The following is a 25,405-nucleotide window of genomic DNA, read 5'->3' as shown; positions in this document are numbered from 1 at the left end:
CACTGATCATCTTGGTTTGGGTTTCCCCAGAAACGGACCTGAGACAAAAATTCAAGGGCTAGTAGTTTCCTGGGGAAACTATATGGTTTTATTTGTTTTTTTTTGGTCTTTCAAAAAGCTGTATTTGGCATAAGCTAATGCTAGCCACTGCTAGTGCTGCCAGTGGCCAGGCACAGACACAGAAGGTCCTGAGGAGCTGGGCAGAAAGGAGAATGTGCAGGCAGAGCAGGAAATAGCCAGCTCACGTCCCTGTCCCAGGAGCCCAGAAGGATAAAGGCCGTGCAGTAAAGGGTAACATACAGTCCTCCTCTTTGGTCACGCAAAGGCCTTATCATGGGCCTGGGAGGTGAGATGGCTGAGGGGTGCAGGCTCTGCCCTCGGACTCCAAGCTTTAGGCTCATCACATTGAGGTGGTGATGCAGCGAGAGGCAAGGCAAGGAGACAGAGCAGTCAGGCTGGTAATCTCTGGCTCCTAGGAGCTGCCCTTGTCCTTGTCATCCATGAGGTCATACCACTGGACTGCACCCTGGGAAAGGTCTATCTCAGCGAGGTCCAACTGCACCTTCCTCAGCAGGTCATGCTCTCTTGACATGAAGGAGGAACTAGACTTCACAGAGACATCCAGCTTTCGCCGAAAGGCCTCATCCAGTGACAATTTCCACTCAAACTATTCATTGAATTCAGGATTTAGGGTCCTCTTCTTCTGTGAGGACTTCCTCTTGGTGCCCCAGTTCTTGTCTGGCAGTAGCAACAGTGACACGTAGGGGTCGGGGGGATACTGTCCATTTTGTCGAAGGGCCCAGCAACTGTGAACGATGCTGACCAGCTTGCGTTCTTCACTGTAGTACCAAACAGTCAGTTTCACCTGGCCCAGAGTCCAGGCTGGAGCTTCAAGGGGACTGTCACTGTGTGTTAGGCGCTGCCGGAGCTCTGGGGCTGAGGAAGTGATGTGAGGGAGTTCCCCCCAGAGCTCTGGTTCTTCGCTCAGAGAAGAGGAGCTGTGGCTGTAGCTGTGGCTGTGAACTTTCACCCCTGAGTGCTGGGACACCAGGATCCCTAGCTGTGCTTGCAGTAGCTCCTGCCCTGGACCATTGCTGAGCACAAACCAGTGGTCCAAGCAGAGCCGGTCAGCCACGAGGAGCTCAGAGAGAGGCAAGGATAACAAGCCCAGTGTGCCAGTCCCCTCACCCGGAACCTGCAACTCCAGGCTCTCAGAGTTTGGTTTCCTGATGAGAGAGGAGGCACTCCTGACATTTGGAAAACAGTCTTAGTTTTATGAGAAGTATCTTCCAAAGCAAGAGCAGCATAAGGGCTGGGAGGCTTGGTACCTTTTCGGAGCTGCAGGTCCTCAGCCCGCTCCAGGTAGACAGAGAGCAGGGCTGCTGCCAGTTCTTCACTCTTCTCAGTCTGTATCAGATGGTTCATCTGCAGCACCTCCTCTAACTCAGCAGCAGTGGGATGGGGGGTCAGACGCAAGTGTAGGCAGCCAGATGAGACATCCTCCAGGGTCAGCCACTCATCAAGGAAGCCATTGTTTAGGACTGTGGTGAGACTCACTTTACACCTGCCCAGAAAGTCATCCTTGTCCAGGTCCTCGTCAAAAACCTCAATCTCTAGCTCTTGGCCTGGAATTGATGTGACGATCACCTCAAATACCTCATTCCAATGGGGATTGAGATCTTCCTCAACAACGCGGCTCTGGAAGCTTCGTCCTCCCAGGTTTAGGAAATGTTAGATGGTAGCAGGTGATGATATAGGGATGGAGAATGCAGCCTATCAAAGGTAGTCAGGAGCTTAACCCTACTGTGAAAAACAAAACACAGTGGAGAATTATCTTGACGGAAGGGCAAGGAAGCAGGGATACTAGTCACCAGGGCTTATTGTTCTCTCAACTTCAGGTCTGCTTTGTGCCCAGGGGCAGCAGTCTCCCTGGGCTTAAGGAAGTGGCTGGGAGGGACAGAGAGGCAGAAACTGACTGTTGGAAGCCTGCAAATCAAGCCTGAGGGGTGCATGCAGGGAACTGTCAAGGCAGCCTCTGCTACATTGATGGTCTGAATGTATTTTTCTTGTTATGATATTAAAGTTGGTTTCCATCCCTGAGAATGTGCCAAGTTGTGGCCAAGGGAGAGAGAGCTGGCTGTGTGCCAAGAAACAGGAGGAAACCCTTGTGAGATTAGACATTTGAGCATGGGCTGGGCACAGGGCCATGGAGGGTTGACAGCAGCCTGAGCAGGCACTCACGCCATAGGAAACGTCCTGTAGATGAGAGCTCATTATGGTCACCAAAGGTGAAAGGTGGGGGAAGAGATAAATTGGGAGATTGGGATTGACATATACACACTACTATACATAGAATAGATAACCAACAAGGACCTACTGTATAGCACAGGGAACTCTGCTCAATATTCTGTGATAACTTACATGGGAAAAGAATTTGAAAATGAATAGATATATGTATATGTATACATATATATGAATCACTTTGCCATACACCTAAAACTAACACAACATTGTAAATCAACTATAGTCCAACAGAAAATAAATTTTAAAATAAATAAATGAGAGCTCACATGGGTAGTTTCCTCCAGTCGTCCATTTGGACCATAAGACTCCTGAGCTGGAGAATAATGGCAGAGTGGAAAGTTTTCAGGTGGCAGTTACCTTGGTCTTGTGCCAGGTGTATTACTCACTGCTCACAAAACTCCAGCTGGTATTTACCACCCAGCAAAAGGGGAAAGAAAAGAGAAGTTCTTCTGCTGATTTTCATGTCATAGGAGGCATGAAAGAGGAGACAATGCACTGGGGAAGAATGAGAAAATTTTCCCATGGTCTTCATTTATTTTTATCACAGGATATCAGTTATTTGTACCACTTTAGGGAAAATAAGAATCTAAAGGGTTTTGATTCTTTAACTAAATTTTGTTTATTAGCCTCATATCTAAGGAAATCACATTTAATCGGCTCACTTCCTGAAGAGTTAGTTTGATATCCTTGACTTAGACTACTGCTGTGCAGTTAGGGTCAGCTTCCCCCTCTCCTCCCATGCAGAGCTGAAGGGCAATGTTGGAGCTACCAGGACATGCAGTAAAGGATGAACAAGAGACGTCCTGACCCTGCACATTTTCTTATGTCTTCGCTAAGAAAATCCCCCTAAAAATTTAATCTGTTAAAAACCAGCCAGGATCATATTACCAAAGACGAAGGTGTTTAATTCATTCCTTTATCTAACAAATCTTTATGTACTTTATGGAAAATGTACAGAGAGCTGAGAGGGAGGCAAAAATGAGTGGGCCATGTCTCTAGTCCTTAGGGAACTTATTGGTATTCAACACGGAAGGCATGAAAGCAATTAATTATAACCCAACACGAAGTGAAACGGTACTCTGATATCCTGTGAGAACATTAGTGGTGATAGCCCTTCTCTCATTAAGTCTTATTACCCTTTTATTTCATGCCACATTATTTAGCAGTTTTTAAAATTTCTGCCCTCAATGGTTGCCTATGGCTTTCCCAGCTCAAATGATAACCTTCTTATGGTCCGAAAGGAGACAGTAAAAGCTGTGCTTCCTGATCTTTAAGTGTGTACAAATGCCCACAGTTCTGCACATCCAACAAGCTCCTTGGACCAGCTCTGCTATCCCTTACAGCACTCGCCACACCGTTCAGCAAATCAGATTCAGATTCCAAATTACTTTTGAAACTATCAGTCACTTTTATTGCACCTGACAGGCAAGCTAGGGATTGCTAAAATACAGTAGATACTTCATGTACTCAGAAAGTTGTAGGGCAAATTGAATGTGTTAGGATACCATCTCCCCAACATTTACCCCATGATGCTATTCTATGTGCACAGGCCTAAAGATTAAACAGAGACACATATCCCATGCTTTTTAAAGGGAACGAAATGTGTCTTCATATTTTACCTGTGGTCCATTTATGGAATTGCTGAGATAACATTCCCCCAGCGTTGTTATATTTGCTTTGCAGAGTAAGTTCTTTGGTAAGGAAGGGTGTGGAACTGAGTGCTGTTAACAGGCCCCAGAACAGCGCTCAGGTTTCAATGCTGTGTCACAATTTTAGAACAACGGGTGGCCAGAGCCTATAGCTAATCTTGTCCAGGCCTCCAAAGAAGCATGCTCAATGCAGGTTTCAGCCTGCTCTGTCTTGATACTTCTGCTCCCCACCTACCAGATTAATATTGAAGGGAATTCTACATGCCTCAGTCTTCTGTATCCAAGCTCTTCCTTATACCGTGCAAGTCCCCTTTAGTTACCTAGTGCCTCCCATACCTCCCCAAACTGCCCTCTACTGCCTCTCCTTTGACCCTGACTGCTCTCTCTGCCAAATTTCCCACGCTTTGGAACTTTTCTTCTTCGCACTGCAACTTGAATGATTTTATACAACATAGGTCTGATCAAGTCATTCACCGTCTTAAATTCCTCTAAATGTCTCCCATTGCCCTCAGAAAATGTTGGAATTCCCTAACATAATGGAGAAAGCCCCCTCTTCCCACTTGCCAGCCCTGAAATGTGTGTTCCTGATCTAGCCAGCCTCTTCAGGTCCTGCAATGTCCCATGCTCTCCACCCCTAGTTCATCCAGGGCTATTTCCTCTGTCTACAATCTTCCTTTGGTTTTATTCCTCCTCTACTTTAGGTTTCACTGAGCAGTCTCTGTACTGGGGACTCCTTCCTTGACACCAGGACACAAGCTACCAGGGTCTGCTTGTGTTTGTATCAATGCTCTTAAACGCTGCAGGATCATTTCCTCTTTCCTTATCTGCTCTCCCTGTTAAGACATAGAGGTTCCTGGACAGACCTTGTCTTTGTCTTGTTTGCATGCTACACACGTGGCCTAGCACACAGTGGGTTCTCACTAGGGCCATCTTCAGGAGCACTTGCAAGGGAGATGAACATTTGGGGTTTAACGCTCATCAGTGCAGTCTTGAAATTCTGAATCATTTGTCTTTGGATTTAATGTTTTATAAGTGAAGTCAATGGAATGATGGAGCATGTGCCAGGGGCGTGGAGCCTAGGCTCCCACCTGGTCCCACCTAGTTCCACCTGGTCCCTGGGAGGCTCCTCCACCTCCGACCCATGATCACTGTCTCCCTCGCCCATTCCCCTCCAGCACCCCGCTTTGGTGCAGGAACAATGAGGGATTGGGCAGGTTCTTGTGCTCACATGTGGAGTCCTGCACAGAGTCTGCAGCATCTGTGAGGATATGCACTCTCTTTGCAAGTACCCATGTGTCCAAGGGGACACGATGCTGAGCAGCAAATAAAAAACGAAAGGACGGGTTGAGAAGGAGACTCAGAAGAAAAAAACAAACACTTTTTTTCTCCTTTTTGAACAAGGTACCCTGCGTTTTTATTTTGCACTGGGCCCCACAAATTATGTAACTATCTCTGGCTCTCCATGAGTGTTCGTTGAAGAGATGAATCAGAGGAATTTGATGAGCCAAATGCATGTTTCTTCAAAGCAACCACCCTGATGGATTTTCCAGTAGTTGTAATTTCCTGTAACATTTTTGGAACTTCTTTTTGAGAAGGTCACCATTTGGTCACAAATATTTTTTGAACATTTATTACACCAGGTTCTGGTGTATAGCAGTGAACTATTCAGATAAGGCTATGGAAAATCTTCATCCTTAAAATTGCTTTGGGATGGATTCACTTCTCTAAAGAAGTCAGAAGTCTCTGAGGGGTCATATCTGGTGAATAAAGCGGGCCATAAAACTAAGTAATATCAATAATACCACTTGGGACTAAAATAAACTTTATAACTATGGAACCATAAATTAAAAACACTGGGTTTCTTATGTCAGTAAACTGGTTCTGAAGATAATTTTCAAATATAAGTTTCAAAAACATTTTGAATTACTTTTAGTAAATGAAGAGTATCTCAAAGGGACTACCTTGAAGCATAAATTATACTTTAAATATAGAAACTCTGGAGTAAATAATTTTTGAAGAAAGCTTTTTTGGGTAATTTCTGTGTTTTTAATTTTCTTAAACATTACTTTTTCATCTAATTCCATACACAAGAGAAATCTGCAGCTGATCAAAATGTGGTTATTAGTAATAACCTGCTTCCATGATCGCATTGTTCTTACAATGTCCATCATGATTTGTTTGCTTCTCTACTAGAGCTTCCAAATTATGATTTTGTTCATCATTTTTGGAGCCTGTGATAACCTACTTACTCTGCAGTACATCTCCTATCTAGGCTGGTCCCTGTTAGCTGTGTTATTTTAACCTCTTAGCGCCTTAGTTTCCTCATAGGATTGTGAGGAATATTAACACATGAAAAGACCTTAGACTACTACCTGGCGAACAGTAAATGCCACATAAGAATTTCATTACAATAATTGCTATGATCTGGCCCCATGCATCCAGGCAAGGTGTAGGCAAAATTGTTCTCTAATGGGACAGACAGTAGATAATTGAGGCTTTGTGGGTCAGATGATCTCTGTCACAACTACTCAAGTCTATTGTTGTAATGCTGAAATCACCCTTAGACCATACTTTTATGAATGGGCATGACTAAGTTTTAATAAAACTTTATTTGCAGAAACAGTGGCCGGTCAGTTGTGCCCATGGGCAATTCATCTTCTGACCATCCCTGCCCCCCACCCACAGACACACCTTTTTGACAGGTGAGTGTGAAAACTTACCCAGGAGCCAAGAGTAAGTAGCAATGGTGACCTCAGTCCTCTGAAGTCCAGGTCACAGTAGTAACAGGCTTCTCTAGGTGTGATGGCCCATAGTGAGGGCAGAAGTGCCATCTCTGTGGACAGTGCCATGGGGGCTGGTGGAGGTAGTAGAGTAGATAGGCTACAGCTGGAGAACTCCATGTAGCTCACTCTCCAGAATTAATTCTGTCCTGACAAGTTGATTCAATGAGCATTTTATAAACACCTGCTCAGTGGCTACGTATGCAATCGTTTACTGTATTTTCATGGTAGCCTACTGTATAATTTATTTAACTATACAAGGGCCATACTTCAACCAATTAATATTCAATACTCATCTCTAATTTAATCTTTCAAAAACTAGAGAAAAATTTTTTCTATAATATTCTTTGCCTGTATAGTTCTTGGTGAGTCTAAATATTAGAAGAAAGTGGAACCCTATTCAGTTGTACTGGCCCTTCACCTGCTTGGCAATCTCTTCCCCTCAGAGTGGCCTCAAAGGAGCCAGGAAGTTATGTCTTGTATTTTTTTTTCATATCAGATCAGCATGCAATATGCTTGCCTAAGTAATAAGTATTATCTAGATAGATAGGTAGATATGGACAGGATATTTGTTTTCTCTATGAATGTGATGTCTTAATGTGTCTGGCAGTCAGCATCTCCTCTTTTGCAATACTCTTCCCGTTTTGCTTGGGTACTCTCCTTAAGGTAACAAAAGGTCACTCCCTCCCAGAGTATAATATATTCTACGTTCCATTGTGTTTTCCAGAGGCAGGGTTTTACCTACAAGCTTGAGGATGATTCAGACTTAATGTGGTCTCTTATTAGATACAACAAAAGAAATTTTGATTCACTGATTGATTGATTCAAATGTCTACTCAGCTGCTCACCATATGTACCACACAGGTCCTTGGAGGGGCAGGAATGAATAGATACCATTTCTGCTCTCATGGAACTTGCTGTTTGCTGGTAGAGGCACATGTTAAACAGTTATCAAACAGATAAGATAGCATGTAATTAGAACTAGCAAGAACTGATAGAAAGGAAATGGAAGTTTATAATATATCTCAAATATTGCTGGTCATAGCAATCATCTAGGGCCCTTGTTAAAATAATGGATTCCTTTTGGCACCATCACAGATCTGCTGAATCATGATCTCTAGGGAACTCCATATATTTCACAAGTAGCCCAGACAATCCTTATGAACAAGCACACTTGGAAAACGCTGGTCAAACAGAATTTAAAGCAAAGACAACAACTCTAACTTCCAACCAGGCTTTCATTCTAAAGAAGGCTTATTTGGCACATCTTTGAAGATTGGTTATAATAAGTGGCAGAAAACTTCTAATTCAAATTTGTGTTTGCTGATGCTGATGACCTATGGACTTGAATGCCACCTTTATGAAACCTTCATTAGGTTGCTAGGTAATGGGCTACTCTACCAGCTGGATTTAGTCTCCTAGATACAAGACTTTCTGAAACTCCTGCAGTTTTCTTTCTCTTCATTAAAAAAAAAAATTCTTATCCAGAAATTATGCCATTGAGAATATTTATTTAATAACTTAACAATCTTCTCCCTTTGGAACCCCCAGCATACTCAACAGACTTCATGGCAGGCTTTAGTTTAACCCATTCAGGTTTTGACTTGGCCTCAATGAGAGAAGTGGTCCTCTTAACAGGTTATGAATATCATTATACTGTATTTACACTGTTTAGCTTTAATGTGTTTGGCTTTTTAAATGTGGTATTTAAGTTTGGAATATTCCTATTATAAAACATTGTAAAATTTCCACTAGTATTTTAGACTATTTTGTATTAAAAATAATGTTTACAGCTTTTTTCTCAATTAAATATAATTTATTCATAGTAGATATTTGTAGAACCTACAAAGAATGAAATTTTAAATTTAGAAATCCCCCATAATCCTACTACTCAGCAACATCTGTTAGCATTTTAGTCTATTGTTAATTTTTAATATTTTAATTAAATTCTAATATTACTTTCAATTGATCACTCATTGATAGATAGTTATAACTGGGATTATACTCTATATCAAGTTTGTATCCAGATCTTTTAACAAAACTTGATACCATGAGCATTTTTCCATTAAAGTTTAGAATGTCTTTTTGATGAGTACATTATATTCTATCATATTGGTATGCAAACATTTATTTAATAATTTTTTCATTGCTTCAGTTTTATATGGTTTTAAACTTTTCACTTTCACACATAACATCGGCATAAACCCCTTTGTATGTAAATTTATATCTGTAGCTATGACATCTTACAAGACAGTCCTAGTCATGAAATTGCTGGATTGAAGTATATGCTTTTTTTTGAGATTAATACATGCTGCCAAATTGCTTTTCAGGAATTGAAAGGATTCTATCCTTGAGTAGATGGATCCACAGGGACCAATAAACACTAGGAAATAGATGTGATTTATGGATGCACCAATTATCCTCCATGTGTTCTGTGATCCCAGACTTGTATTCCTAACTGACAATATATTTTCACAAATGCATACCATTGGTAGCACATGGAAAGAGCCATATCAACTTATCTCTGCTATTGCACCAAAGTCTTGAAGAACATGTCTTACTGATGATAAGTACCAGGCTATCTTTATATACAAAGGGCAGCTAATGACTGGAACCATGGTCTGTATCTCTGCTTATATTATAAGCACTATTGTTAATTGTTGTTTAAAGGGGAGATACAGCTAGTGAATAATAATACTAATCACTGGTGAATAATAATACTAAGATTCCTATTCATGGGGGATATATTCTCAGTCCTCAAATGGAGACAAATTCTCAGTGCTTTTTCTTGTTAATTGTCTCTAAGAAAAGATGAAATGCTCGTGCTCATTGCTTCATACCTTGTAAAATATCTTTTTCAGCTTTCTCTCCCCACTCAACTTTCAATTGTGTATAATGTCTCCATGAACCTTAGTTATGAAAAACAAGTAAAAGGAAAGCTTACCTTTTCAGTCCTAGTTACCCCAAGTTACAAGGACACAATTATTTAAGAGAAGTTGTTGTGTGGGTGGGTGTGCCCAGTGACGTGTGATGAACTGCTATTCCCACCAAATGAATCAACTGGTATAAGAAAGTTACCATAATTTACTTGAATAGACTGGGGCTTGGGTTGCATGTGTGTGTGTGTGTGTGAGAGAGAGAGAGAGAGAGAGAGAGAAAGGGAAAAGTATGTGTCCTGTTTCACATACAAGTGCAGGTCGTACCCTATATTTGGCTTCTGGCCTCAAGCAGTGAAGATTGCAGAAATCTCCAGAATGATGAGAACATTCAGAAGCACCTCAAAGGCTTATGTTCCCACTTAATCTGATTTCTTTCCACTCTCTGTTGGCAACTCCTTACCAGCCTGAGTTTAGCAAAGCTACAGAACAATGAGAGATACTCAAACTGGCCGGGTGGGGATGAACCCCTAACCATAGGTAGCTGTCTTTAAGAGAAATCTTAAGGGAGAGGGACAGCTTGGGTGTGGGACAGGAAAGGAGGCTAGAAGAAGACACGTAGAAGTGGAAGCTGCTCCTACCACAGGAGGAGAGAGTCTCCACACCAGAGTTCTAAAAAGTAGCATCCCCAGGGCTCTCTGTAGTTAAAGTAGGTACAGCACCATTCTGTCAAATATTTTCTTATGTATTATCTTATTTGGCTTTTGCAACATCTTTGAAATAAACAGAACAAGTATTACAGGTCTGCAATCCTTTATTTGAAACCCTTAAGGCCAGATATTTTAGATTTCAGAATTTATCAGAATTTAGACAAGTGATATAATGCCAGTTATGTATGTTATGAAACACCCCTAGTAGAGTCTGGGACAACATCCTGTTTTCAGACGCATTAATATTTCAGTAATGAGGAATATGGGCATCTACAGTAAGGAGATAAAGACTATAAACAGCCTCATCTCAGTCTAGGTTAGGTTTTTGTAGCCAAATGAGTTATGAAAAGCCATAAGTTTTTCAGAGATTTATGAAGCTTGCAACTGAAGATAAGGAATTGTGGCCTCAATTATCCCCATTTTATAGATGAGGAAACAGAAGTCCAGAGGCATTAAGTGATATATCCAATGTTAGTTTTAGATTATTTTAAAATGGGATTATTATGAATATCCCAAGATTATCTAAAACAATATAAGTACTTACTTTAACATTCACTCATGGAAAGTTTTGTTCTGAGCATTTTGATTCCTTGGCAAAAAATGTTTTTTCTATCTCTGCCTCCCCGAAGTCTATTACGTTTTTGTATTATGTTTCTCAAAATGGGACCTTGAGCTTTTAGATTTCCCCTTTGGTTCAGATGAGTGCTTCTCCAAAATTCATTGTAGTCTCAGTCATGGACATGGTTGAAGGGAGCACTTTCATAAAAGGGGTAAACATTTATCAAAACTTAACTATATATAAAGAGTGGTTCTGAGAAGAAAAAAAATAAGCCACAAGGGTCTTTCAGCACTTCCCTAGCCCAAGCACTAAGAGGAATAGTCTTTGGAAAGCAACAAAAATATAAACCACACTCAGATGTGCCTAGGTGTGACCAATATAGACTCTGACTTTGAAAGAACACTGCCTACATCAAAACATACAACACTCTTTAAAAGGAGTTTGCTGGCACATCTCGGAGTGCCAATCCTGTACTCACTTGCCGCTTGTTCCTCAACAGTAGATGACACTATTCCAATGCCTGAGCAAACTAGATGGTGACCAGTGACTATGAACTGACTCAGAAAACCTCAACATTATTGAAGAAACAATGAGCTGAGAGTCAGCTAGTCTAGTCCAGTCGGTCCCAGGCCCCTTCCTAACTTGCTATGTTATTTGGCCATGATAGTGCTTACAATCTTTAGTTTCAGTAATTATAGTTACTTTTGAATATATGTGCATAAAAGAATTCAGAAACAGACACACAAAAGGTTTTGTATGTATTAGTAAGAAACCAAAATCGTTGAAAAGGGTCCATTGTACAGAGAGTTCCCCTACGTGACCTGCCCCCACACAGGCACAGCCTCCCCCATTATCAACATCCCCCACAAGATGGTGCATTTGTTACAACTGATGAATCTACATTGACACATCATAATCACCCAAAGTCCGTAGTTTACCTTAGGGTTCACTCTTGGTGGTGTATATTCTATGGGTTTAGACAAATGTGTAATGACATGTATCTGTCATTATGGTATACAGAGTAAAAATACTTTGTGCTCTCCCTATTCATCCACATTCACCACCACCCCACCAATCCCTGGCAACAAGTGATTTTTACTGTCTTCATAGTTTTGCCTTTTCCAGAATGTCATACAGTTGTAATCATATAGTATGTAGCCTTTTCAGATTGGCTTCTTTTACTTAGTAATATGTATTTAAGTGTTTTCAGTGTCTTTTCACAGCTTGATAGCTCATTTCTTTTTAGTGCTGAATAACATTTCATTGTATATTCAGTTTTTTTTTCTATTAACCTACTGAAAGACATCTTAATTATTTCCAAGTTTTGGCAATTATGAAGAAAGCTACTATAAAACATTGGTTTATGTGTGGACATAAGTTTTCAGCTCCTTTGGGTAAATACCTAGAAGCACAATTGCTGAATCATATGGTTAGAGTATGATTATTTTTGTAAGAAACCACCAAACTGTCTTCTAAAGTGGCTGTTCCATTTTGCATTCCCACCAGCAATGAATGAGAGTTCCTGTTGCTCCATATGCTTACCAGTATTTGGAGCTGTCAGTGTTATGGATTTTGGCCATTCAAACAGGCGTGCAGTGTTATCTCATGGTTGTTTTAATTTGCATTTCCCTAATAACATATGATGTTGAGCATATTTTCATATGCTTAACTGCCATCTCTATATCTTCTTTGGTAAGCTGTCTGTTAAAGTCTTTGGCCCATTTTTTAATTGGGTGTGTATTATTTTATTGTTGAGTTTTAAGAGCTCTTTACATATTTCGGATAACAGTTCATTACCAGATGTATCATTTGCAAATAATTTCTCTCTTAAAATGCTTTTTTAAGTCTTGAAGGGGAAGTGTCTCTATCAAGGAAGAGGAATGATGGTGATCGTGTTGTTACATTGTAGGTGAACTGTATGTGTACACATAGATTTCCTGTCACATTTACCTTGATCTTAGTGATCTGTATCCTTCTCTCTCTCTCTCTGCTTAACTCTTTAGTAATAATATGCTCCAGAGTGTCTGGGAGGATACTGGTCTAGGGATTTAGTGCTTCAGTGGAGACAGATAAGTTTCACAGACTATATACATCCAGCTCAGTTTTCGGTTCCAGACATGTTTATCCTGAGGACATCAAATTCAACCTGTTCATGGACATGGATCATCTTTGGTTGTTCCTCCTGCAGCTTCTAGACCTAAGGAGTCACTATGTTCTATCAATTTTACTTCCAAACTATCTCTTATATCAGACTTACATTTTCTATTTCCTTTGTTATTGTCTTAGCCTGTGCTTTGTAACCCAGGACCATCCAATAGAAATATAATGTGAGCCACATATGTGATTTAAAATTTTCTAGTAGCCACATTAAAAAATGTCAAAAGACATAGGGGAAATTAATTTTAATGTTTATTTAACCCAACATATCTAAAATATTTTCATTTCAACATGTAATCAATATGAATAACAAGATTCCACTCTTCTTGTGTGTGTCAAATCTTTTAAGCTTGCAGCACATCTTATTTAACATGTGCCATATTTCAAGGGCTCAATAACCGCCATGTTGAGCAGTGCAGTTTGAACCAATCTTGTTCTTAGCATCTCTCCTTTCCATCCTTTTATATGGTCTGTAATATATCATTTCCCTCCTTAATGCCCTCTGATGGTATGTCTGTAACTGCATGTAGCAAAAAGTCCAATTTCCTTAGTGCTGTTCACTCATTCATTCCATATTTTTTATGTACCCACCATGTGCCAGGTACTCCAGGGTGTCCCCAGTGACAAGACAGGTGTGGTCTCTGCCCCTGAGAAGTGTAATGGGAATTACACTCTAATGGGAATGTAAGCTCCTCAGGGGCCTGGTGAATAAGGCTCTTCCTTTAGTATGAGCTTAAGCCCACCTTTTTCCCACCTCGTGGTTTCCCAAACAGATAATCATAACGAATGTGTAATGAGTGTTTCTTGTCTGTTATGTGCTGTGCCTTATGCTCTCATGGAACACCCATGACAGTGCCACTATTACCCCAATTACAGTGTCCAGAGGGGTTCTAAAAAGAAGACTGGCAAGGTGGGTGACTTGCCTACAGACACAACCACTAGCACAAAGGGAATCAGCCCCATGCAGTTTGCCTCCAGAGAGGGGGATGCTTCGCCATTGGACTACCCTGCCTTTTCAGGTGATGCCATTGATTTTGTTATTGCTTCTGCTTGTAATGCCCTTCTTCTCCCCATGCTTATTTGATGAAGTTATGCCTTTATCATTCATGACTCAGTTTAAATCTACTGTATCTCTGTAGCTTTTTCAGACACCTTCATATGCATCCTTTTCTCACAGTTGACAGTCCCCTGCCCCTTCTACCTCTAGCAAAAGTCACCCCACTCTCCTTCATTGAGATTCCCACATTAGAGTGTACATATTTCATTGCTGGCATTTGTTTCTATATCGGTCTCCACTCAGAACTCCATGAGATCAGGTCTGTTTTTTTGTCTTGTTTCAGCTTATCTGTAGGCCTAGCCTGCAGAAATAAGAGGAACAATTTTTTCAACTATTTTCCTTTTGTCTTTTCCCCACTGAGGCTGCTTTGATGCTCTTGTAAACACTATTCCAAGGATTTTAGTTTTCCTTATAGAATCAGATGATTGGGAACATTTAAGTTTCAGCTAGCACCAAGAAGAGGCAATGAAGAGATAAAGAATTGTCAAAGGATCCTCTGCTAAAGGATGGTTCCAAGCTGTTCAAAATGACAGAGAAACTGCTATTTTTCTTTAAAAAATATGTTCTGGCTCATAGAGAGCTGTTGGTGGGAAGATTATTCACGCCTCAGGATGAAGATCTTGCCAAGGGGTTGTATCCAAGTCCCTGCTAGTATTACCTACTGTTCCAGAAACCCAGGAAGTGTACTGAATCTGGGATATAGCTAAATGTCATTAATTTTAGGTGCTACAAGTTCATTGTGAGTGATGAATTTAGGTTCAGATTCACCTTTGGTTAGCAAATGTTTCCCTGTGCTACATTTTGGATGAGTATTTAAAATACTGAGAACAATTTGCCTTTCAGAACCTTTGAACATTTTATAGCCATCACCATTTGCATGAAAGCAATTTTAATACATTATCTTCTTTACTTACTGCAACCATCACCTCGGGATGAACTATGGCTGAATATGAATTAAGCGGGCAATTGAGAGTAATCAGTTCTATAATTCAGACCTTTACTACACTATTTTTCCAGCAGGTGGGATGAACTGAGGAGTGGAAAAAGTGCATGGCAACAGAGAGGTCACTCAAAAAATAATTGTGGATTAAATAAACCAAGGGCTTATTATTTTCTTTTCACAAGTTGGATTAATAGAAACTCATTTTCTAGCATGGTCTCCTGAACATATATTTTTAAGCCCTTCTTGAAGTTGCCTACTTAGCTCTTTCAACTCTGGCACCAAGGGTATAGGTTCCTACTTTGCTCCTGTCACTACTTTGGCCACATCCTCAGATTTCTCCCAGGATGCTCCTAGGTCTTAAAGGAAGTTTGCCTCCCCCCTTCCCCACCTCCCAAATTCATTCAATTAACACAGGTACTGAAAGCTTACAAAGGCCAACCACTCTTCTAGGTATGCTGGGAATATAACAGGAAAATGAAACAGGCAAAAAAATTACTGTTTGCATGAAGCTTACATGGAGCAAACATTTTTTAAAAAATTAATTAATTAATTTATTTTTGGCTGTGTTGGGTCTTTGTTGCTGCGCGCGGGATTTTCTCTAGCTGCGGTGAGCGGGGACTACTCTTCGTTGCGGTGTGCGGGCTTCTTGTTGGGTGGCTTCTCTTGTTGCAGAGCACGGGCTCTAGGCATGCGGGCCTCAGTAGTTGTGGCACTCGGGCTTAGTAGTTGTGGCTCGCAGGCTCTAGAGCACAGGCTCAGTAGTTGTGGTGCACGGGCCCAGCTGCTCCGTGGCATGTGGGATCTTCCCGGACTAGGGCTCAAACCCGTGTCCCCTGCACTGGCAGGTGGATTCTTAACCACCAGGGAAGCCTGGAGCACACATTAATCTGTGTTTGATGTTAAAATTAATCGATAATTTAAAAATTAATTGATAGTCAACCTAAGAAAGAAGTGGACAATTTTATTTGAGCCAACCTGAGGGTTATAACCCAGAAGATAGTCTTTCAGAAAGCTCTGAGGACTGATCTGCCCATTAGAGGTCAAAGCACAGCTATGTACGTTTTTGAGACAAATGGTTTTATATCAAAGTAACATATTGACAGTTTACATAGTCCAACAAGGTGATAGTGGGTCATTGTGACCCCTTACAGGATTGAGAAAGGAATGTTATCTCCTAAGGAATTACCTTGCTGGTGCCAGGAGGATATTGCCTTTTTTTTTTTTTTTTTTTTTGGCTAGTAGGCATTCCTGTGTTTTCTAAGGGGATCTAACTAATGTGTAATGCAGATGCACAATACACATGAAAGGGGAGAGGGCAGTGGCTCAGATGGCAGAAAAAAGTGCATGTTAAATTTTTCTTGTCTTGCCTTTAAAATAATTTTGTTGCATCAGTGTGTGTGTGTGTGTGTGTGTGTGTGTGTGTATGTATACAGATGATAAACATAATGAGGCATAAATATATAGAATGTTATAAAAGAATAACTGCTGTATAGAAAAATAAAGCAGAGAAAGGGAATAGAAGATGTTCTGTATACACTAATTAGTTTTTTGGTAGGGAGGCTGCATTTTAAGAGACCCCAGAACTAATTCTTCAATATAAATCATATTTACCTTGTGATGGTATGGGTAAAAGTGATTGAAGCCTTAAACAACTTTAGGAGGCTCTTTTATTTTTTTTTAACTCCAGTTCCTCTCTTTCTCCATATTCTTTCCTTTTCATCCCTTTTCCTTGTTGCTGTACAACTTTCTTTAATGAATCATTAGAATGGTGCAATAGAGCACTTCCACTAACTAGGATTTAAAACCAGTTACCTCTCTGAAGCTCAGCTTCTTCATCTGTAAAATGGGGATAACAGAAAACATACTGTGGTGTTGTGAGGATTAGAGATGCAGCATGTTTGCCTTAATGTAACAGTGTCTAATTGTAGGCTTCTTTATACAGTAAGTGAATAATGGGTGCCCACCTAGAAGTAACTCTCTGGGAAATTTAGGAAAAAAGGGGACTAAGACCCAAACCAGGAAGGAGTCATCCAGCATACTTAACTATTTCTGACAAAGGGCTTTACTAATATCTATTTTGAGATGGATAGGGTAAGCGTTCCAGACTTGCTGGAATATAAAGTTTCCTTCCATAGCACTGATTTAGCTCTTCCCAGCTAATCTTTTTGTTCTCTTTTTTAAACACGCAAGACAACCTAGTAAACAATAATGCCTCTAATAAGCATGCTATGTTTCAGGCACGTTTAAGGATAGAAATTCACTTGATCCTTCAATGACCCTGTGTAGCAGGCACCGTCACCATGCGCAGTTAGAGCTGTGGATATGGGGAGGGGGTGCCCCAGAGGGTGGACTTGGGTGGGGGTGCCGCAGTGGTGCCCGGTCAGGGGCGCAAGCACACGAGGACACCTGGCCAGGAGTGCTCCCTGTTTCACTGGCCCCAAGTTGGGGTTCGTCACAACAGAACAGAGAAAAAAACCTTGCAGCACTCCTAACGACCCGTTAGTTCCTTTGGGGTTCCCGTGAGCGCCCCTGTAATGGGCAGCGACCTTCTTCCCTCCTGCCACGAGGAACGTGGTTAGGAGGTAGGCGCCGTGGTGACCCCCAGCCCCCCTCGGACTAGGAAAACGAGCTACACGCTTAGTCTTGGTCACTTAAGATTTTACAGGGGGGCGGGCCTCCTGAGGAGGTGGCGTGGCGCCGGGATGAGTGTGGAAACCCGAAGGCCTCCGAGTGGCTGGAACGCCCGTCTTCCTCCCACCCTCCCGCTCCACCTCTGGGCTGCCTGGCCGCCGGGCCGGGACTCGCCTGGGAGGACCCCTGCCAGCCGGGGGCGTGGCGCCAGGGGGCGGGCGTGTGGGCGGGGCCTACTCACGTCGCGGCCTGGCCCCGCCCCCGGGCCTCTGCGGCGCCCTCCTCCCCGCCTCGGCCTCCCTCCAGCTCAGTGCTTGCTCCACGTTCCACGCTGCGGCCTCGAGAGCCCGCGAGAGGCAGCTTCGCGGTCTCCGCGCACGCGCCGCAGTCTCTCTCTCACGGCTTTCCCCACGCGAGCGCCTCGCTCACGAGCGCACGTTCGTTTCCCCTCGCGCGTCCGGCTCTCGGCCGCGGCGGCAGCGGGCGGACCGCGCCGGCTGGACGGCCGACCATGGAGGCGGACGGGGCCGGAGAGCAGATGAGACCGCTTCTCACCCGGGTAACGAGAAGGGTGCGGGCGGCGGGGCTCCTTGGCAGGCGGGCTCGGGGCGCGGCGGACAAAGGCTGGGGCGCGGCGGGCCGGCCAAAGGTCCCGGGTCGGGCCCCCCCACCGCAGGCGGCCGGCGCGCCGGGGCAGCCCCTTTGTGTGACCGCCCGGAGCTGGGGGCGGGCGGCGCGGCGCCAAGGAGGCCGGCGTGGGGGGCCGGCAGCGCGCCGCCGGCATCCCGGCTGCCGCGTCCCGGGGTCTCGGCATCCGGGGGGCCCGGCAGCCCGGGGGCTCGGCCGGTCAACAGCCGAACAGGCGCCTCCTCCTCTCCGCGGGGCTCGCCTCTCTTTCCCGGCGTTCTCCCCGCCAGGTCTCGGTTCCAGTGGCCTTGGCACTGGACTTGAGGTCAGACCCTCGATAAACCCATCCTCTCCCCGCGAGGAGGAGCGCGGCCCCACCTGGCTAAGCCACGGCCGTGGTGAGGAGCTGGTTAAATCTTCTCCGTCTTCCCTGTTTCCCCACCCGCCTGCCGCACGCTTTGTTCCGGGACTTCTCCGGCCGCGTGGACGAGCCGCCTGCGTTGGCGGCCAAGGCTGCGTCTCAGTGCCGACTCTGCCCGGCCAGCCTCCTCCTCTCCTGGCGAGAACCCGAGTGTCTTCCTGCCGCAGGCCAAGTGCAAAGTGGAAGGTGTTCTGACCCTGCGCGCTGCTCTTTACAGCAGCCTAGCAAAAGCGCGTTTTCCGCTGAAGCTGGGGGTGGCTTCAGGGTGAGATGGGAGTGGGGGTGGGCTTTCAGAAGGTCGGCATTCGCATTTGGGATGCCGGACGGGTGGCCCACGCTCAAGAAACTGACTTCCTGCTTTCATATAGGATGCATAGGTCCCCACAGTTGTGATTTTTTTCCTCCCTTCATAGTTCGTGACTCAAAGGGCATAGAGGTGTTAGAAATTTTCCTGCTTCCAGCTCTTACTTGGTGACCAGGAAAGGAGGGAAGGTTGCAGTGAAAAACGTCCAGTCTTTCACAACTAACAGGAAAATTGCTTTTCACATATTTTTATTCAAGAATTTCACTTATTCCCCCCCCCCCCGCTCCCCTCGTCCTTTTAAAGGTTATTGTAAGGGCCTGGAGAGTAGCCATTCATCATTTCAACATGTTCAACTATAAATTCTCAAAACATGGAGAAAAACTTAGTCTCCAGACAGTGAAGTCATTTAGCAGTGGTTTTTGGGAAGATCACTCATATTGATGGTAATGGAATCCTGGAAGCTCGTTTGTCCTAAGGATCTTCTGTAATTCTTTGTGTGGCCTTTGAATAAACTGTTTTAGATGTATTAGCACCTTCTCTGATACTATGTATCAGATACACTTGGCTGTTCTTAAATTTATTATTTGCAAACTTTCAATTCAGAACAGTAAAGAGCCTCAGCGTTTACATAAAGCTGGAGAGAAACTATGATGTGTTCTCAAATATTGCCTCCTTAGCTAGCAAAGGAGGCCTCTGATAATGCCATTGCCTTCCAAATCATTCATTCATTCATTGTGATAACACTACTTAGAACCCATTCTGTAGTACCCAACAAGACAGAACCAGCTCTGCTCAAATGAGGGAGACAAATGACAAAGGGATTATCAAACACCGTTATTAATGGCATGGCAGGGGAGCACTTTGGAAGCGTATACCTCCTAAATCTTGGGAAGGTAAGACTTGGCTACAGTAACCATGTACAAATTGATAATATAAATCAAATATGATAAGCTATCATACAGTCTAAAAATAGAATGAGAGAACAGGAGAACTGTTGGTTTAAGTAGTAGAGACTATTACTTGAAAACTGGGAAGAGGAACTATTTGTATTGACAAAATTAACTCTTTCCTCACTGATTTTCCAATGGTAAATGCATGTCATAAAAGTGGAAGATTATGGTATTCATCAGTCATAACTTCTCTAACCCCTAGCCAACTGCTTAGCATAGTAAAAAAAAGAATAAAATTATTACTCCTAAAATTCTATCTTAGGTAAGTAATTATGCAAAAATTTTTGAATAAATTGGTGGCAGTTTATATTACTCTGAGACTGGAGCCCATCTGTTTCATAAATCAGGCTCTAAGGTTTCTTCTGCTCTTAAAATTCTGTAATTTTCATTGATTATGGTTTTGAGGAAAGGCATTTATCTTATAGAAAAAAATGCAACTTTTGTTTGCTTTGTACAAGAACTCATTATCCTAGGCCTCCCTGAGAATTGATTTGAACTGTCATTCTTATTTTCTGGTATAGATTAAATCCTGTTACAACAAATAGCACTGTTTAGAAGGTTCCCAGGTTTTAGCAAATGTTCTACTTTTAAGCACTATATGATTTAACAGGATTCTGTTAATAATTGTTACGTAATTTCATTCATTTTACCACTACCTATTAAGTATCTCCTAGGTGGCAGGCACTGGGGATATAAGCAGACAAGGTAGGCAGAATCCTAACCTCACTGAGTTTATTTTGGCATGTGTAGTGAATACAGTGATAGCATTTGCATTCCTGCTAATTCCACTTGTGAGTGCCAGTTAAAACATTTTCATGAGTTAGAAATACTTTTAGAAAAGTAGTTGTTAGTAGAAATGAAAGAATTTAACAACCTGGTATGAATTCAGTGGTGATTGGCAGTAGAAGGTGTTTTGGTAGGTCTTTAAGTATGCATTCTCTTTGGGGAGCTCTCTGACTAGGTATGGTTAGCTCTAGAGATATTAAGCACCCCAGGCACATTATAAGGATTTTAGTTCCCTTTTGGCCTTATAGTTGGTACCTCTGGGCCACGATCTGTGGAGATGTAATAAAGGGAACAATAGCAAATCTGTCATCAGTCCAACTGAAACTGTGGGACAGTTGAGTTGGATTGAAGAATTGGTTTATTTGGTAACTGAGCTGGGGAAGTACACAGGTTTTCTTCTAAGAGAACTTAAGATATGAAAATAGAGTGTTTTGTTACACTAAACTCCTGTTAATTGAGTAGGTTAAAATCGAAAGCCAAAGTAACCTGGTGTTGGAGGAACCTGGTATGTTATTTTAGTGGTATGTGGTGTGCTAAAACCTTGGCACCTATACTTGTCAACATCCTGTAATGGGTTTTTCTTCCTCTTTCCTTCCCTTTCTTTCTTACTGTATTTTGCTGCAAATGTGATCTTAAAGTAGATAGTATCTGCAACTCACAAAATGGGCCATTTATATCAAGGAGCATACAGGTGATTCATAGGGTTAATATTATAGATTATTCATTGTGGCTTTTGATTTATATTTTAGCTTTCTCTTATTGATTAAGGATTCTTCTATAGTTACTACTTTTTTGCATACATTATTTCCAATTTTGCAATAAGCATGTATCAGTAATAAAGATAAGTGTTTATATATGTAAAGGTTCAGTTAGCTACCTCCCCCTCTTTTTAAGCCTCCTTTTGAACAAGAGAATTTTTGATTCCTGTACAAAGCGGGTATATTCCAAGGTTCTAATTTAAAATGAAGTTTGCCTCTGTTTTTGTTCGCAGACAACTTTATGTATTTTGTTGAGTAGTACTCATTGAATTTTACAACTTGGGGAGACTTTTAGGATTATTTGTAATTGTAGTTGACCCTTGAACAGCACAGAAGTTAGGGGTTCTGACCCTCCATGCAGTGGAAAATCCTCTGTATCTGCAGTTCCACATCCACAGATTCAACCACCTGTGGATCGTGTAGAGATGTGGTATGTGTTTGTTGAAAAAAAATCCACATATAAGTGGACCTGCGTTGTTAAAGGGTCAGCTGTATAATGATAATAAACCATGAAGGGGTCTGTGGTTGGCATAGTGTTACGATGGTGTTTGGTGATACTGCTGCTGACAGTCTTCCTGAGGGCAGAGGGCCAGCAGACTGGAGTAGTCCTGGATTCCTAAAGTACTGACTCTTCGCTTCCATGGGCTGAATGCTTTTCAGTGACTGCTGTAAGATGAGAGTGGCCAAACACTTTTTCAGTGCTTGATTTAGGAAGATAATGAGATTATGCTATAGATTTGCATATTTATCTGGAGCTGATATACCAGTATAGAAAGGTTCTAGTTTGGCTATTTTAAGCATATTTTCAGGTTTCCTCCAATGAGGTTATTTTTAAGTATTTTAATTTTTCTTTAGCCATAGTTTGAAATTTTTTTTTTCTTTTTTTGCGGTACGAGGGCCTCTCACTGTTGTGGCCTTTCCCGCTGCGGAGCACAGGCTCCGAACGCGCAGGCTCAGCGGCCATGGCTCACGGGCCCAGCCGCTCCACAGCATGTGGGATCTTCCCGTAACCAGGGCACGAAGCCGTGTCCCCTGCATCGGCAGGTGGACTCTCAACCACTGCGCCACCAGGGAAGCCCCATAGTTTGAATTTTGATAAGTTTATTTAGAGCAGTTTTTGGGGGGGGGGCACAGTAAGTATCACAGTGAAGGGTAAAACACAATCTACCTTTCATAACAAAATAGAAAAGATGCACTAATATTTTTAATATTCTTTCTTTTTCTTTGTAGAGAGTGTTATGTTGACTGGTATCATTTGGTTCTCATTCTTTTCGCATGTCAGGCAGTATAGAATCGCCTTCTCTCCGGATTCTAGGACTGCATTGCTTCTTTTTGTCAGATTGCTCGATTTGGAGAGCTGTTGAGTTGTATATCATCTCTCATGAGACATTTGGGAAATGGATATATCTTTGAAAATGGATTCACATGTGCAAGATGCCTGTACTCATATAGAGCATGAGAAGGGACAAGATGATACTCAAAATCTTTTTTTCTCATAATTTCTCATAACATAATGAACACTTGGTGCTTTTGTGCTTGGTGCCTGTTCTTTTATATACAGAATATTTTCAGCCTAATACTACTCTTTATTCTGGAAAAAATACTGACAATACTTACACAGAACTCCTCTCACTTTAGGAATCGATACATTCAACAACAACAAAAAAGGAATAAAGCAAATTTATGTATAGTAGACTCTTCCCATTGAGTTCATTGGAGATGTTTCTGTTAAAATAAGTCCTTAAGAAACAAATTTTTGTTGAGAATTCAAATTAGAAGTTCCCATTGTACTATACTTTGGCTACTGGGATATTATCTTGATCTAGAAAATATCTTTCCTTTTCAAAATTTTAGCACTTTTTAATATTTGCCATGGGTGGGTGGGGTTCTGGGGGGACGAAGTGTCAGGGAAGGGAGGGAAGAGGGTTATTACAGGGCTGTGTTTGTCTGAATTATGACAGATGCAACTTTAGCATCAGGCTTGATGAGAGGAGCCTGGACTGGGCTTCAGCCCCTACTGGTTCTGTCTTCCAAATGCTCTTCTGTATCACCCTCAAAACCAAATGTGGTGGCCCTGCATGTATCACCTTTTCAATTTAATACCTCTTCTCTCCTAATCATTATAGCATGACTGTAATCATGCTTGGGGATTCTTTGATCTGCATTTAAAGCACACAGAATTTTTTTTGTTTCTCCTGGGCATTTACACAGTCATGTTCAAATTTGCTGCAGTTATATTTCTAGTAGATACTACTGTCTAATGTAAAATGTATTGCGTTTTTAAAATCCCAGATAAGATTACACATTGTATAAGATGAATTAAAGGCCAACTTTCTTAATCCTGTAAGAACCTAATTTATTTATTTAAAATAAGAGACAACTGTGTAAAAATCAGACCACAGCCCCTTGTAAAAGTTCCCACAGTAATTTAATAGAATTTACTTTGCCTGATATCATTAATTGTTAAATATGATCCCTTTGAGTATGCTTTATTCACTTTGCACCAAGGAACGCCTCATGGCGAATTTTCTGCTGGTTTTTCATTAGCTTTGCATGAAAAGTACTCTGAGTTCTGTCCTAGAGTTGGGTATTGATGGTGCCATAGATAATATAGCACTGTCTATTTAAAATTGCTTCTAAAATAGATATGCCCATGGGGATTGTGGAAGGGCCTCAGGGGTCCGTGAATCCCCAGAAACTGAAAAATTTTAAGTTTATATGCATTATCTAGGAGAGGGTCAAATAGTTTTACATTCAGATCTCAAAGGGGTTTATAATTCAGAAAACAGCTAAGGCCTAGTCTAAAAATTAGCTCAGTTTGGTTTTGTGCCTTCCTTGAAAGTTCATAGTCTTATATTTTACTTAACTAGATGACAATAGTTATTATTATTATTTTTTGGCAGTCATTGATAAGAACTTTTTTTATTAGAAAGTAATACAAAAATATAAATGAAATTATATTATTAGGTTGTATTTGGCTATAAGTTACATAACTTCAACTCCAAGTGATTTAACAAAAGGAAATTTACCATCTTGTTATCTCACATGATGAGAATACAGACTCGGTAACAATTCAGCGACTCATTGATTTCATTAAGAACTCATATTCCATCCATTACTCTACTGTGCCATTTAGTGGGGAGGCTTTGGTCTTAGACTGGCTCTCATGTTCACAAGGTGGCTGTAGCATTTCGATCACATTCTAAAGCAACATTATCCAAAGACAGCAGAGACCCTCTCTTGTGCAACATTTTTTAGGAATAAGGAAACCTTTCCCAAAAGCCACTTGACAGACTTCCCCATATGTTTTACTGACCAGAATTCTGTTACATGCCCTTTTTTTTTTAAACATCTTTATTGGAGTATAATTGCTTTACAATGGTGTGTTAGTTTCTTCTGTATAACAAAGTGAATCAACTATACGTATACATATATCCCCATGTCTCCTCCGTCTTGCATCTCCCTCCCACCCTCCCTATCCCACCGCTCTAGGTGGACACAAGTACCGAGCTGATCTCCCTGTGCTATGAGACTGCTTCCCACTAGCTATCTATCTTACATTTGGTAGTGTATATATGTCCATGCCACTCTCTCACTTCATAGATGACAGTAATTATTAAATTCACCCCAGTATTTGCTAAAGTTTGTTTTGCAGAATACTATACACCTGTAGAAGGTTTTGCAAAAGAACCATCCTGTAACCAAATTAAGTTCAGCAAATGTCACGTGCTATACTTTTGGGAGATTCACAGTGCACAATTAAAGGCTCTGAGAAAGACATTCAGCTTTGATGGGGAGAGAATGCGGCCATGTGGGGTAGAAATTTCTGATGGTTCTTACAAAATATGAACAATAGGTCACTGGGAATTCCCTGGCAGTCTAGTAGTTAGGGC

The 25,405-nt window shown here is 41.8% G+C and overlaps 2 protein-coding genes across 5 annotated transcripts in view; one reads left to right on the top strand and one right to left on the bottom strand.

The window, feature by feature from the left end:
• Positions 1–402: 402 nt before the first annotated feature.
• LOC114907571 (extended synaptotagmin-1-like) lies at positions 403–18,179 on the bottom strand. The gene is given in 5 exon segments (XM_029243293.1): positions 403–1,248; positions 1,251–1,719; positions 8,310–8,363; positions 17,297–17,651; positions 18,067–18,179. Coding segments are annotated over 5 exon segments (1,767 nt in total). The 3' UTR covers positions 403–472.
• Positions 17,992–25,405, top strand: part of SLC4A7 (solute carrier family 4 member 7) — a 125,119-nt gene continuing 117,705 nt past the window's right edge. For all 4 annotated transcript variants that reach the window (XM_029241690.1, XM_029241689.1, XM_029241693.1 and 1 more), the window contains exon 1: positions 17,992–18,225. In XM_029241690.1, coding sequence (XP_029097523.1) covers positions 18,178–18,225 — 48 coding nt within the window. In that variant the 5' untranslated portion in view covers positions 17,992–18,177. The remainder of the gene's footprint in view (positions 18,226–25,405) is intronic.

The sequence above is a fragment of the Monodon monoceros genome, unplaced genomic scaffold (assembly GCF_005190385.1).
Source record: "Monodon monoceros isolate NGI ecotype Baffin Bay Population unplaced genomic scaffold, NGI_Narwhal_1 Super_Scaffold_3, whole genome shotgun sequence".
Taxonomy (NCBI): Eukaryota; Metazoa; Chordata; class Mammalia; order Artiodactyla; family Monodontidae; genus Monodon; species Monodon monoceros.
The sequence above is the reverse complement of the archived record's forward strand: the minus strand, read 5'-3'. Positions and strand labels throughout refer to the sequence as shown.